General features: G+C 37.6%; 1 protein-coding gene across 2 annotated transcripts in view; it reads right to left on the reverse strand.

Annotated features, from left to right (window-relative positions):
- Window positions 1–1,688: 1,688 nt before the first annotated feature.
- The window catches only part of LOC111155148 (HRAS like suppressor), a 17,707-nt gene continuing 3,193 nt past the window's right edge, over window positions 1,689–16,202 (reverse strand). The window contains exons 2-5 of one of the 2 annotated variants that reach the window (XM_022515224.1): window positions 13,000–13,066; window positions 12,379–12,517; window positions 7,943–8,211; window positions 1,689–1,944 (exon numbers count right to left, since the gene is read on the reverse strand). In XM_022515224.1, coding sequence (XP_022370932.1) covers window positions 1,843–1,944; window positions 7,943–8,211; window positions 12,379–12,517 — 510 coding nt within the window. In that variant the 5' untranslated portion in view covers window positions 13,000–13,066 and the 3' untranslated portion in view covers window positions 1,689–1,842. The remainder of the gene's footprint in view (window positions 1,945–7,942; window positions 8,212–12,378; window positions 12,518–12,999; window positions 13,067–16,202) is intronic. The other variant, XM_022515225.1, reaches the window with a different exon arrangement.

Below are 16,202 nucleotides of genomic sequence, written 5' to 3' on the forward strand. Positions count from 1 at the left end.
TCTCTGCCCTGCAGGGAGCCTGCTTCCTCCCCCTCTCTCTCTGCCTGCCTCTCTGCCTACTTGTGATTTCTCTCTCTCTGTCAAATAAATAAAATCTTTAAAAAAAAATGCATTTGTGACATAGCATAGCTATAACTGTCTTCTGGAGTGGAAATGTCTAGAAATGTTTGACTTGAGGGTCCTCAGGAGGTCCTCTCCTTCTCCAGTCTGACTCCCTCTCCTCTCCCGTTGGTTAGCATGGTAATCCCACCGCACTCAAGTCTCCTGCCTTGGGTAAGGTTTGTCCTCTGCAGTCATCCTTCATTAAAAAGTAAGTACACCTTGGGAAAAGTAACATATTTAACTGCTGCCACTCTCATCCTTATTTGACAATCTTAAAAAAAGTTTTTGTTTTTTGGGGGGTCTTTGTTTGTTTTTTACTCTTACTTGAATGCAAAACATAAAAGGGAAATTTAATTTAGAATCAAACTGAAGGGGTCATTTTTGATCATGGCACCTGGTAGAAGACATGCACACCTCCCAGAGGACCACTTTGGGGGTTATCAGGAGACAGAATTGGTATCATAAGAAAGAAAAGAGATTGGTTAGGGAACAAAGAAGAAAGACAGGATCTCTACTGGCCCTGAGTGTAGCACATTACCCCTGCTGTCATCATTACTCTTAACGCTGCAATTAAACCATAAAGTATTTCTGACTCTGGGGTAAAATCTACATCAGCTTAATAGGTCCAAACTTTCATTGAGTCTTCTGTTTACTTTATCTACCACATTTCTAGTTCCCTGATCATACCCTTCCACCCCCCCACCTACTTGAACTTTTCCTTTATTTAATGCCGTGCTTCTAATTATGGCATGAGAAGGATGTCATTGGCTGGTAGTGTGGTTTGTAGGGTAATGTTGTAATGTCTGATACAATCCTAGGGCTTAGAGACCCACATTCACTTTTCTCCACCTGCTGCCAACAAGAATTCCACTGGGAAGTTATTAAAAGGTAATTTTTTTCATTCACACATAATCAATAAAACGCAAGAATAAAATCATGACACTCCTTGACTTACAGTAAAAAGTCTTAAATAGTAACACGAGATACTGTTTTCTAAATATGGCACTTTAAACCAGCATTTAATGATCTCTTGCTAAGGTTAAAAAGGTCAAATCCTTGAAATATTTCAAAATCCAAAGGGAATAATGTAGAAGTAACAGCCCACTCTTGCTTGTCACGTACTCCTGACAAATGAGTCACTTCCAGGGAAATCACTGGATCTAAAATGCTGGAGCACAGAATTTTGTCTCCCGTCTACTCCACCTGCATCTACACAGGAACTAAGAGATAGGTATGCACTCTCAAATGGATTGTTAATCAGAGCTCCTCAAACTGCTTAATGAAATGTTCAAATGTCCCAGTTTCTTTTCTGACCAGAAAGGGAATATGAAGTTAGATGTCAATCTCAACAATTTGGGGCTCTTAACATTTCCTTTAAAATCACATATAAACTGTTCTCTATTCCTTTGGAAAGTAGAAAATAGCCAACCTCAGGAAAAAGGAAAACAACATTTATGGTAGAAGATAAAATATGATGTGATTTTGTTAAGATCCGCTGCTGGCTTGCTCAAAAGGCTACTGCTTCTTGTTCAAGCTGCCACAGCAAATCTTTGCTAGTAGGGAAAAAAATTTCCATGGCTCAATGATGAGATAATATCAGTAAGCAATTTATTAAAGAGCCTGCCATCCATCACTGGGATTTGGAACAATAATGATGCATTGAAAATAAGTATTCATCCCAGTTTTTTTTTTTCCCCTCCTCACAAATTCCTTCAGCTCCAATGTCTCTTCAGTAAATTGCTAATAGTATTTTGCTCTTTGTCTTTTTGGAAACAAGCCCAGGAGTGAGAAGGCACCAGCAGCAGCTGCCACAAAACCAATGGTACTTATTGCTTGGTTAGCCTATAAAGAAACGAGAAACAAACAAAAAACAAATCTTATTCTAAAGGCATCTCTGTCCTAAACCCAAACTTTAGCTTGTTTCTTAAAATGAAGACCTTTTTAATGTACAAAGGATAAATTTAAAGCTTCATGTAAAATGTAACTATGTATGAACAAATAAATTTATGATTTTTACAATTATGACAAAGATATAGTTAAATACACATATGTATATATTCTTCATATTTTTGTGGTCCCCAACAATTTATAACTCATCATGGCACAATTCCTTATAAACATGGTAGTACATCTGGGAGGTAGTAGTACTCCTGTTTTGCAAAGCTTGGTAAGTTAAGTGATTTGCCTCAGGTCATACCACCATGATGTTTAGATATAGGTTGAGTCATGAACCAATTCCCTCTAAACAATCATTATCTCCTAAACACATACAGGTTTGGTTGGGTCTATACCAGGGTGAAAATCTGAGTGTGTGTGTGTGTTTTCTGACTTGAGAATGTCTACTAGCAAAATAATTCAGAGATGTCATCTAAGCTAAATACCTATAAGCTCTTATTTGGTAGATACAATTTCTATTTTGATAAACAAACTTCCAAAGAAGTCAATAATGATGTTAACTATTGTGTCAAAAATTAATTTCTCATGTAGACAAACTAAAATAAACCACTCTCAAGCTCAATTGTCCATAAAGGAGTTCAGACATTTATAGCTTTAAGGATATTAATCATCATGATGAGGGATCTAATGAATATTCATGGTTTTCATGGCACTCAGCTAATATTGCCTTCCATCTGTATGAGTTTGAGTGCAATTTTATGACCCAAAGGTCACATTCAAATGCTTCAGAGTCATCAGGTATTCTGAAAACAACAGTTGTTCTTTGGGATTTAAGAATCGGGCTTTCAAATAAAGCAAAACATTTCTCCCAAATGACTCTAGGGACCAACCCAAATGCTGGAAATCCTGACCCAGCTCACATTTGAGCATTCCTTCTGTCTAACCCACAGGACTTCCCCACATAGGTTGCCATCCCCACAAGACTGCTACACAGTGCTACCTCCCCAACTGCAGCTTCCCTGTTGGAAATAGACCACAAGGGCCTGGCCAAGAAAGAAACACAATGTTATACCATCCTGTGGTCTCTAGGGACAAGGCCTGTCATTGTAGCTCCCTGCTCTGCCACCATCCTCAGCTGCCAGGGAGAATGGCATTGGCAAACAACTGACAAATCCAATTTAGTTTACAATTCTAATTCTGTTTTGGTTGATTATTTTAATGAGTCACCACCTAAGTTATTTCCCAGGGAAGAGTCAGAATTTGCCACAGCATAGAGCTACCCACTTGGCACATGGAGAGCCAAAGGGACAGGAAGATACAAGATAAAGGACAACATTCCAAAGAGGGACAAAATCAGTAATCAGACAAGAATCAAGAATTATAAGTCAAGCCTAACCCTCATTTAATTTCAGGTAGATACTGAGATCCCAGGAAGTTCTGAGATGGGGAAGTGTGGAAGGTAATAAATAAGAAGTTGCAATTGGTGCCTTTAGAAAGAGGAGTCAAAAGATAGCCTGGGAAGGTGGCAGAGGCCTATGGGTAGGGTGGTCCCAGCTAAATGCAGACCTAATTCACTGTGTCTCCTTCAGCCGCTCGAAACATAAGAGGCGAGAGAAATCCCACAGTTCTAAGAGGTCTGGGGAGAGCAATGTGATCCTAAACCAAACCCCCCTGAGAGCACATAGGCCAGATACCATGACAAGGAAGCTACTTCCTACAGTGTAGGCAGTTTCCCAAATCCCAAACACTTATTTCAAGTTATAGTCCAGATGGCAAAATTCTGAGTAATTCGGATAATCTTTTGGAGTTATGTGTAATGGGATTTGACCTGCAAGAATATAACATCCCAGAATGTTCTCAGTGAACTATTATGAATAAGAGCTTTTATTTTACAATTTAGGATTATAAAATCACTTAAGCTGACTCTTCACATTTTATCCTTTACAGGGTTCATAAAGAATAAAGGCCACATTCCAAGGATCTATACATGACCAATGAAATATTAGCTAAATCTGGAGTGCTGTGTCCTGACATAGTGTAGCTGGGTCACAGATGACTGCAGGGCTTATCAAAATTCCTCTTCCCCTGAGACTAAGGCCACAGTGCTATGCACTGAAGCACAGTCAGAGTGTATCACAGTTCAGCTTGTCCAGGCATATTCAAGGGCGCTGCCATCTTCCACAAAGGCAGGCACATTTTAATACCTTAAGACTGTAACAGTGGCAAATGTCTATTTAAAAATGTTTTTAAAGACAAGCCACAGACTAGAAAAAAAAACGTTTCCAACAGACAGATCTGGTAAAGAACTGTTATTCAAAATATGCAAAAAGCTCTTAAAACTCAACAAAAAGAAAATGAGCAAGGAACCCAATTTAAAAATCTATAATTGACAAAAGATCTCAAAGGACACATCATCAAATATGATATGCAGGTGACAAAGAAGCACATGAAAGGATGCTTAACTTCACAGATTTAGGGAATTGCAAATTAAGACAATGAGATACCACTCTGTACCTAGCAGAATGGCTAAAACCCAAAATGATCACAACACCAAATCCTAAAGAAGATATGGAAAAACAGGAACTCTCATTTACTGTTGGTGGGAATGCAAAAGGGTAGAGCCACTTTGTAAGACACTTTGGTAGTTTCTTACAAAACTTAACATACTCTTAACATACAATCCAGTAATCATGCTCCTTGGTATTTACTGAAAGGAGCTGAAAATTCATGTCCACATGAAAACCTGCACACAAATGTTTCTAGCAGTTTTAGTCACAATTACCAAAACCTGAAGTCAATCAAGATGTTTTTTAGTAGGTGAATGTACATCCAGACAATGGAATGTTATTGAGTGATAAAGAAAAGTGAGCTACCAAACCATGAAAATAGATGGAGGAATTTTACATGCATGTTGCTTAGTATGCATACTGCTCAATTGTTGCCAGAGGTTTAGAGTGAAGGAAAGATGAATACTCAAGTGGAAGATAGAGGAATTTTAAGGCAGGGAAATTATTCTGTATGAAACTATAGTGATGTATATATATATATATATATATATATATATATATATGTCACTATACATCTGTCAAAATTTATAGAATGTACAACACTGAGAGTGAACCCTAATGTAAACTATTTTAGGAGAGGCAAAACTTTTTCCTGTATCCACCTTAGTTTCTCAGCTGAACCTTATTAATAAAAGACAACTTTACAAAAGAAAACCAACAAGTTTACTAACATATTCATCTCATATATACATGGGAGAAACTCAGGGAAGAGTATCTCAAAGAGGTGGAGTAGAATTCAGGCTTATATGGCATCTTCAAAAAAGAACAGTAGGTTTGTAGAGTAATGAGAGGACAAAAGAAAGCAATTTTAGGCTTTCCAGAGCAGCGGACCATGGGAAGGTAAATATATGAGAAACTTATGACAAAATCTAGGTAGTTAAGGTTGTCATTTAGATTCCTCTGGTGTCCTCTCCAGGCTGGTAAGAGTCTTAATGATAACCACCAGTTGTCCTGGATGATTAACTTTTGTCCTTCCTGGTAGAAAAGGGCAGAGGGACACCTTTGAAAATGTATGTCCCGGGACGCCTGGGTGGCTCAGTTGGTTAAGCAGCTGCCTTCGGCTCAGGTCATGATCCCAGTGTCCTGGGATCGAGTCCCACATCGGGCTCCTTGCTCGTCAGGGAGCCTGCTTCTCCCTCTGCCTCTGCCTGCCATTCTGTCTGCCTGTGCTCACTCTCTCTCCCTCTCTCTCTCTGACAAATAAATAAATAAAATCTTTAAAAAAAAAAAAGTTTAGAAAATGTATGTCCCACTTTTAGGGTTTGCTTCTCAACTGCCTTCAGCTCAAAATAATCCTTATGCCACATATTTTGAGGTGACATATTCCAGCTTTCATCACTATGTACTCTGGTGGGTAACATGTCAGTGTTGGTTCATCTTTTGTAACAAGTATACTACACTGATGTGGACTGTTAATAGTGGGGGAGGCTGTGTACATGGCTGATGTGGAGGGCTTTGAGGGAACTCTCTAAACTTCCAGTTCAATTTTGCTGTGAACTATATACTGCTCTAAAAAATAAAGTCTATTATTGTTTTTTTGAATACAGAAAAACACAAAGAAGAAAAAGATGGGGCTACAATCCTTCCACCTTTCTAATCTTTTTAAATGCATTTGCAGTTTTTTAAATTGGGATAAACACACAGCCATTCCTCCCCAAAAAACAGTTCTAAGCTCAAGACCCCAAAGCCCTGAGGAGATCCAAAAATGAATCCAATATTAGGTATTATTAGTAATAATACTATTAATTAGTGATAGTAATGAAAATAATAATACAAGTGCTATAGTTTCTATCAGGTCAACATTTTATTGAAGAGTACCAACAAAGATATATAAAATTTTTTAAATATTGTGATTAAAAATATTCATCCAAGTTTTGCTGGTTTGGTGATGGATAATATGTAATACAGCGTGCTAACAGACTTCAAATATCTCCTATAATCCTCCAAACAACCTCAGTTTATAGATTAGGAAACTGATAAACAATGTTCCCAAAACCACCCAGCTAACCCCTGGGGAAGAAGTTGGTCTAGCTCTGGTCAGCAGAATTCCAAAGTTTAGATGGCTTCTTAAGGCTATCACAGCACTGTCTTCAACAGAACCTGTTAGAGAACCATTCTAGTTGTTGAGGAATGACTAATTTTCCTGAGTTGATTCTGGGTATGAAAGGTGAAAAGATGAGGGATTATAAATTAGAGTCAAAGCAAAAAGGTGGTATTAATCCCTTTTTTTTTTAAAAGCCACATTAAAAAAATTGCTTGTTGAGCACAGCAGACAACTTTATCATTTGCAAAGGAGAGGAATGGACTGCATTTCCAGCTATATCACTAGTTTTCAATGTGAAGGTGAGCAGGAATTTGTGTGGATAGCTTCTGTGTTCTGGTTCAGAAGCAATTTATTGTTACATGTGAATAGAACATTCATTATGTTAATGTATTTCCTAATAAAAATGAGTTTCCAATTAAATTATTTCCTAATGAAAACAAATGTATCCTTTCATAATGTTCCCTCTCCTATCTTCCCAAGCTTCCATGAGAAGAATTGTAAACTCATTCCTTAGAATAGACTTTTATATAACAGATTCAACAGTTTCAAGATACTGGGAACCTTTATTCATTCTCTTATATCACTTTAATAAATCTTTAGCTTAAAACATCCATATTGGAATTGGATTGGTGGTATGATAGGAAGAAAGAAGGCAAATGAATCAAGCATGCTTTTAGTTAGGAATCTGCTATGCTACAAAATAGTGTGAGAAATGGCAACATTGCATGCTATTTTAAAAATAATCGATCCATTTTTAAAAAATCACCCAAAAGCTCAATGAATCAAAGGAGCCACTTAAAAGCACATAATTCCTCTGAAACTGGCATCGCAAGGAGACAGAAACCATTTTCAAATCCACCAAAATATGTCTGTCATTAGTTGGCCTCTCTCAGCTAAGGGAAAAGAATCCCAGAGTTACCATCTATATTTTTGGCAAATGATCTCCCACTTAAAAATGTCAACATTCTTTTCAGAATGTTCTTTTCAGTGCATGAGGTTACTGATTTGAAACTGCTGTATGACAGGGAAATGGGAAAATAGAACAAAACAAAACCCTGAAGGACAGAGGGTAATAGGACTGACAGAAAAGCTATGGTCTTGATTCTGCTTCAAGTTCCTCCCAGCCCCAAATTCATGATGTCCACATTCAAGCTTTAATTTGGCCATTAACTTGCTACATGACCTTGGTCAACTAGATTCCTTCCTTTATCCTTTGGAATTCTCATATTTTCTTGTCCTTTTCCTTTTGTTTGCTGCCTGGGAGTCTTACAGTCAGTAGTTATTATTTTTCCAATGTAAGAACCTTTTTATGTATCTTCTAAAGGAAACTCACCTGCTCTGAAACTCCTTCTCCATAACGAAGCAAAGTCACAAAATGCTCACAGTTGTTGACAAGTATGTCATATTCCACCTCCTGTCCAATAACCATCTCTGACCGTTGCATGACTTCTTCCACGGGGAGAGGGGAGTAGGTCCCATCATATTTATTGTTTATTCTGTATGTGTCCTTTCCCACAACATCCCTCAGCAGCTGCATCTTCACCAGGGCTTTCCTGCTGAATATAGACTTGGCGCTCATAAATGAGGAAGAAATGCCATCCTCTATAAGGAGAATTCTAGTTAGCAAGATCAAGTGACACAACCCAGTGAAACCCAATGCCATATAATTACAGTGCCACACCTTTGGAACTGATGGAGTCACTGAAGCCCCTGAAGGAAGGAAGCTCTGTTCCTAACTTACCACCAAACCAGAGGCCACTTAATCTTGCCAGGCTGAACAACTCATTCTGTAAGTTTATCGGTAACAGTACAATATGAGTGGGAATATAAGGAAACTCTCTGAATATTTGTATCTGCCCATAGAGCAGATTGGGTGAGAAAACTTCCCATTCTTGAGGAATAAGATCTCTATCAGTTGGCATTATTGTTCAAGATCTTGGTATATGTTCTTAGCACAGTACATCTAAGACCACTGACTACTTTTTTCTATAAAACATGCTCTTTTTCAGCATCTGAACCTTCCAAACTAGTATCTCTGGATCTCGGCAGTTGTGTATTAGGATCAGTGAGTTCATCCTAGTCTCGAAGCTGTGCTCCTTACCCCCTCCTCTGCCTTTTACACTTGTCCTTTCAACTTGGCTTGAAATCTGCATGGTACAATTTGAAACCTGCATGATACCTCAGTCCTCTAAAGGGTCAGATAGGGTCAACTGGGGCCCTGCTTTTGTCTTGCCAGTTTCTTTCAACCAAGAAACTAGGTCCTGAAACTGAACCTAACCTAGTAGGTGCTGCCCAATAGATGTGGCCCTAGGCTATGCCCTACCCACCCACCTGTTATATGCCCCATCCCCTGCCACTCCATTTTAGCTGCCTTATTTGGCAAGCATCTGCCTAGACTTCCAGGGACCATTGTCTCCTGGCCTGCCACTGTCAGTATCTGAGCCTGGACGGATGATTGCTCAGTGTTCAGCTCTAACGCCAGGCCCTGGTCCCTCTCCATCTGCCTGAGACTGCTATGCTTGGCTATTTGTTCAAGTAAATCATGGGGTGGGGGAAGGGGGGTCTCCATATAACTGGTGGTTAGACACTCTTCCTTTTTCTACTTCTCTTTTTTCCTACCTTCCAAGCTCCTTTTCTTCAAGCAGCATTTCCAGTTACTATCTTACACATTGAAAGTCCTTATACATTACAAGTTCTTAAAGCCTGTACCTCCTAGTTAGAATTCCTAAAATTTAAAAAAACTAGTCTGTTGCAATCAATTTACAGGTGAGGTTATTGAAATGTGGAGAGATAAACTGGCTTGCAAAATATGATGTGAGTAGTTAACAACAGAACCAGGAATTGGATTTCAGTATCCATGATCAAAGCTCCATGCTACAACCACAGTAATATGGAGCTTAATGCGTGAAAATAAGGAAAGAACAGGAAAATCTCTTTATTATTTTCCAGATGTGAAAGCTGCAGAAATAATGTAACATTGCTTAATGGTAATCACCAGACTCTGCAGAAACTAATGGCTCTTTATCATATATGTTATTTTATTTGCCATTTCTATTTTCCATACTCTAGAACAAGAGGCAAATATCTCAAAATGTTGCAAAAATCACCTCATTAAAAATTCTCAGATGTTTTCAAGATAGTAAGACTAGGATTACTAACACTTTTTCTAAAGGTATCGTGTCCCAGTCTATTTAATTGCATATATTTTTTCTTAAGAAACGATTTGTGCTTATTTCTAAGCATTTAGGAAATACCAAAAAAAACTACATAAACATGTAGATATAAATCACCCATTATGTACCCACCCAGAAATAACTGTTATTATTTTGATGTACTTCTATTATGTCTTATTAACACACAAATACAGATGTGTGTATATGTGTGCATTCACATGTGTATATATTATTTCTTTGCAAACTAGGTATCATATTACATACTACATTTTTAATCTGGAATTTTCAAATAAATATCATGCAAGATTATCTCATGCAATTAAGCATGGCCAGAAATATGATTTTTTAATGGCCATTATAGTAGCTGTTGTTTTAGCCTATCTAGCACCCCATCCCACAACTGACTCTTTCTTTCTGGAAAAGGTTTTGTATGGGTCAGTTATAGTATCTCATTCTCCTGGGCACAGGGATGGTCCAGTGATGGGCATGGGATCCACACTATATGAACTAGGATTATTCTCCATGCTAGTTCTTACTAGAACAGGAAGGGATTAGCTCTCTTCTATTGGGTCACAGGACTGTAAGAATGAGAGCCTAAGGATACTGACGGTTAATTAGTTCAGCTTCCTAGAGAGACATAGTCTGGGAGTATTAAGACAATATACAGAAAGAAAATGCAGATATGAGGCTTGATAATCATGTTCAATCCCCTTCATCCAAGCATCCCTGAGTCCAGTACCATCTTCACCCTTTTTGTAGTTCCCCTCAGTGAAGCATTGAATTTGCCTTTTTGCTCAACCTAATTTGTTTGTTTTCTGTTACTTGCAACTAAAGAATTCTGTCAAACATAGAATATGTTTGACATATCTAATATGTCAAATATTAGATATGTCATATATCTAATATTCTGTGGCAAAGTCATAATTCATTTAACTAGTTCCCTACTGAACATTAAGCAACTGAGAATTTCTTTTTTTGTGTCTCTTAGTCTCCTCCACATATTTCATCCATTCCCCTATCCTCTCCCCTCTGGTAACCACCCATTTGCTCTCTATATTTACGAGTCTGTTTCTGGCTTGTTTGTTCACTTGTGTGTATGTGTGTGTGTGTGTGTGTGTGTGTGTGTGTGTGTTTTAGATTCCATATGTAAGTGAAATCATATGGTATTTGTCTCTCTCTGTCTGACTTATTTCACTTAGCATAATACCCTCTAGGTGCATTCATGTTGTTGCAAATGGCAAGAACTCATTCTTTTTCATGGCTGAGTAATATTCCATTATTTATATACCACATCCATTCATCTATGGATGGACACCTAGGTTGTTTCCCACATGTTCGCCATCGTAAATAATGCTAAAATAAACATAGGGGTACATATATCGTTTCAAATTAATGTTTTCATTTTCTTTAGATAAATATCCAATAGTGGAATTACTGGATCATAGGACTTTCTATTTTTAATTTTTTGAGGAACCTCCACATTGTTTTCTACAAAGTGGCTGCACCAGTTTGCATTCCCACCAACAGTGCTAGAGGGTTCCCTTTTTCTCCACATCCTCACCAACATTTGTTATTTTGCTATTATCTATTTTTTAAACTGTTATAAATGAGGTAAAAGTAAACACTCTTATAAGGAATGTTATTCCACATTTCTATAAATATTTCTGAAGAATAAAATCATAGAAGTACAATTACAGGGTCAGAATATATGAACTCTTTTAAGACTTTTAATACATAGGAATGCCTGAGTGGCTCAGTGGGTTAAAGCCTCTGCCTTCAGCTCAGGTCATGATCCCAGGGTCCTGGGAACCAGACGCGCACATCGGGCTCCCCGATGCTCAGGAAGCCTGCTTCTCCCCCTCCCACCCACCTCCCCTCCACCCCCCACCACTTGTGTTCCTTTTCTCACTATGTCTCTCTCTGTCAAATAAATAAAATCTTTTTAAAAAGACTTTTAATACATACTATTAAATTGCTTTCAGGAATGATGTTAGCAACTTTCATTTCTTTAAACAATATCCTTGTTTTTATTTCCTTATAGCCTTATCCACACTATTATCATTTTAAAATCTTTGCTAATGTGGTAGTCATAAAATCTATTATTTTATTATACAATTTCTAGATTACTACCTTTAAAGATAGGTATTGGCTTCTGGTATTCTTTTCCTATAAACTGTTCATAGTTCCTTACCCAGTTGTTTCTTGGGATTTTGATGTTTATGTATCCACAGCATCTAGAATAGCATTTGGCATATGCTGAGTAATCTATAAATAAATGCTGAATGAATTGATATAATTTGTGTGATATATAAAGACAATGATTCTTACCATGTTTGTGACAAATATTTTCCCCAGTGGATTATTTACTTTTTCATTTTTTTTTTCCAATCCAGAGGTTTTAAACCTTATGTTAATTGGTCTTTGTGATTTATCCAATGCCAGTTTGGTCTTAGTATGTCCTTCTCTAAACCTGTTTCAGATAGGTTTATCTACTTTCTATATTTTGTTTCTATTTTATTTCATGATTTCATTCATGATTCCTCCTTATAACAAGAAAACTCAAAAGTTCTTAGGAGTTGCTGTAAACAAACCTTACCTAGAGGTGCTATGTTGATAACATAACCATCACCCAAGTACAGGGCCCAGTGCTGATAGCCAGAACGAAATACTTCAATCAAGTCCCCTGGCTGGGGGTTACCAGGATAGCTCAAACTAAAGCAATCATTAAACGCCATCTGAAATGATAGACACAAAGGAGATCTAGCTGACATGACTTGCCAAAAGAAAATCTGTTTAAGACTTCCATAGAAGTATAGACACACAGAAATTATTGGGATTGCATTCCTTATTAAAGACTTAAACTCACGCCACTGTCTTTTCTTTGAATGATTCCAACACTCTATTATATGCATACAGTTGAAAAAGATGTGAGAAAGAATTTTGTTTGCTAATTGCTTAATTTTCTATAGCAATACTTCTCATCCTGGTCAATCCCAGGGCTCCTTTACAATAGTAAGCATTTTATAGCTCCCTCTTTAAATCCAGAAATTCATAGATAGGATAATTTACCTATGTACAAAATTTCCAAAGTATTAATAGGATGTCCTATTTGGAATAGAAAGGGGAATTTAATTTATAATAACATCAGTTTTATGTAAACACTCAGTCTGTGACTGTACCAAAACCCATAATAAAGTGTCCATATGCTTGTACTTACTTAGCATGAAAAAGGTCAACATTCAGAAGCAGAAGATGAGAAGTCTTTCCACCTTTCATATACCAGCCTAGTAAAATCAAAGAACAGGGCATGGGTGGATACTGATATTCTGTGCAAAAAAATACCTTATATTGCAAAACTTACTCTATCATTTAACTTAACCAGAGATAAGTTCCAGGCTCAGATGAGTGGCCAGCCAGATATTCAGTCATACTGTAAGAAACAGGACATTGCTTCCTTGAGCCAAACTGTATCGTGCAGGACTAGGCACTTCAGTCTCTACCCACTAAATAATCAGTAAATGCTCTGTGTCATATGACAACCACGAACATCCCCACATATTTCCACCACTCCCCTACTGCTTCACTCACTGTCTGATTCCTTACTTACTGATTCCAAAAACAGTGTAAAGTAGCCATCGTAGAAGTGAGACAACTTGAAAGGTCGGGGAGTTCACCATGTTGATGAATATGTCTGAAAATTCTGAGTTTGGTGAAGTTTTTTTTTTTTTCTTTTAAATCAATACTTTTCAGAAAGAACATAGAAATCCCTGATGGTTGATTTTTATGGGAGGTTACATTTCCTATGTATGTATGGCATGGAAGTAGAATGACTCAGCAGGCGGAAGTTAAGAGACATTCATCAATACTCAAAAGGAGATTTAGTGCTATATCCGTGTTGAATCTCCAATTGACAACAGATTCTCATCATCTCTCACTCTAATATAGATATGTATGCTCATTAACAAAATAAATCCAAGTGTCAGAAAGGGAAATTTCCAAACCATCTAAGTTATAATTATAATAGCATAGGCTAAGGACTTGGGAATACAGACTATCATTTTTCTGGCACTCTAAAAGTCTTTTTTACAACACTTCATATTGGGAGGGTGTTTTCCCAAGTATTTGTGTGCCATCTGTTGAAAACTTCAATCATCACACTGTCACAGAAATCCCGCCAAATGTAAGCTGTCCATCTGTTGAAAAATAACTATGAAAACAACTTTATGGAAACCATTAAGTCTAACCGCTCTGTCAAATATGTTTGAGTCTTATTAAGATGGAGTTCAGAATTTGGCCACATGGGCACTAAAAGGAAAAATAGATAATATACTATGAAATAAACAAACACATTTCCCATGAATAGGATTCAGCAAACACACCCAGCTGCCTACTAGAATTCAGGGACCCAGCCAAGCGCACAACAATAATCATCCTTTGAACAGAGAGCACTTTGTAGTGTAACATTTTTTTTTTCAAATGCACTATCTCCATTAACCCTATTTAACTTTTTAAACAACTATTTGAGCTTATTATGTTGCCATCACATTTTGCAGGAAAAAAAATATACAACAGCTAATGCCAACTTCTGGAAAATACTCCTTGAAACCTTCGTACAGATCACTTATATTGGGGTTATATCCCAGGAAACCCATTGTTAGCTGAAAATATCATTGGTCAAAATGCATTTTCTTCTTCTAACCCACCAAACTCCATAACTTAGCCTAGCCTACCTTCTACATGCTCAGAACACTTCCATAAGCCTACAGTTGGCAAAATCATCTACCACAAAGCTTATTTTATAATCAAGAGTTGAACATCTCGTATAAATTATTGAGAATTGTACTGAAAATGAAAAATGTGGCTGTATGGCTATATGGGTACAAAATGGTTCCCAATGCTGGGGCAGTGGTGGTGAGCTACTGTAACCAGGCTTTGTGAACTAGCCAAAGCTAGACAGGTAGATGGTAAGCCACAGAGGTGGCTGTGTGTAAATGCTGACTAAGAAGCTCATGGCTTTTGTGTGATTTGAGCTCCTTATCCTTTCAGCCACAATAATTCCACGAAATGGATGATTCCACTGCACAATTTTAATATATTTAACACATTTTCAATTCTGAAACATAGTTTGTAAACTGATTTATGAAATGTAAGTTAATTGATTTCACGAACCCTATCATTTATATATATTGAAGGATGGTGGGATAACAAGGAAAACATTTCATATGAGTAGCCACTCAAGAAACTAAGGGAGGAGATTGGAAGCTAATATGTAAGGGGAAAGTGAGTTCCAACAGTAAGTGCTTAGAAACACAGCAATTTATTGCAGAAAGGTACATCAGACATTACCTAATCCACTGCTCTCCAAACTTGTTTTTAGCAGCAGGGCCCTGATTTAATCAAATATCAGAGGGACCCACAAAAATATAACACACAAAAGTACCTCTATCCTGGATGAAGTCAGGAAGGAGCATGAGAGTCCCATCTGCTTCTCATTGCCACTGCTACTGAGGTTCTCTGGGACCCCAGAAATTCTAGGAATGGAGTTTGAATAACACCCATCTAGTTCTAGAACAGCCCCTCATTTTCAAGATAGGGGAACTAGTACCAGGTGGATACTTTGACTCGCCAAAGGTCATATGCTATTTTACAAAAGATTTTCAAGAAATGGTGGGAGAGCAATTGAATACTCATTAAAAAAAAAAAAAAATAGGGGGCACCTGGGTGGCTCAGTGGGTTAAGCCTCTGCCTTCAGGTCAGGTCATGATCTCAGGGTCCTGGGATCAAGCCCCACATCGGGCTCTCTGCTCAGCGGGGAGCCTGCTTCCCCCCATCTCTCTGCCTACCTCTCTGCCTACTTGTGATCTCTCTCTCTCTCTCTCTCATTCTCTCTGTCAAATAAATAAATAATGTTTTAAAAAAAAACAACAACAGACCAAAAAAAAACAAAACAAAAGTAAATACAAACCTCTACCCAAGTCTCACACCTTATACAAAAAATATTTCAAAATGGATCATGGAATTAAATGTAAAACTATAAAACATAGAGGAGAAAGCACATAAAAGAAATTCTCCAGGATCTAGGGTAGACGGGTTCTTAGTCTTGATACCGAAAGTACTATCCATACAAGGAAAAATTGGCAAATTGATGTCCTCAAAATTTAGAATTTTGCACTGAAGAAGACCCTGTTAAAAGCTCAAGAAGACAAACTACAGAATGGGAGAAAATATTTGCAAACCCCATAACTAAGAAAGGACGACTATTGAGAACATAGAAGGAACTCTCAAAACTCAAGAGTGAGAGAGCACGGAACGCAATTAGAACTCAATTTGCAAACCCATAACTAAGAAAGGACGACTATTGAGAACATAGAAAGAACTCTCAAAACTCAAGAGTGAGAGAGCACGGAACGCAATTAGAAC

This window comes from Enhydra lutris, unplaced genomic scaffold (genome assembly GCF_002288905.1).
Source record: "Enhydra lutris kenyoni isolate GAN:26980312 unplaced genomic scaffold, ASM228890v2 scaffoldscaffold39, whole genome shotgun sequence".
In the NCBI taxonomy this organism is placed as follows: Eukaryota; Metazoa; Chordata; class Mammalia; order Carnivora; family Mustelidae; genus Enhydra; species Enhydra lutris.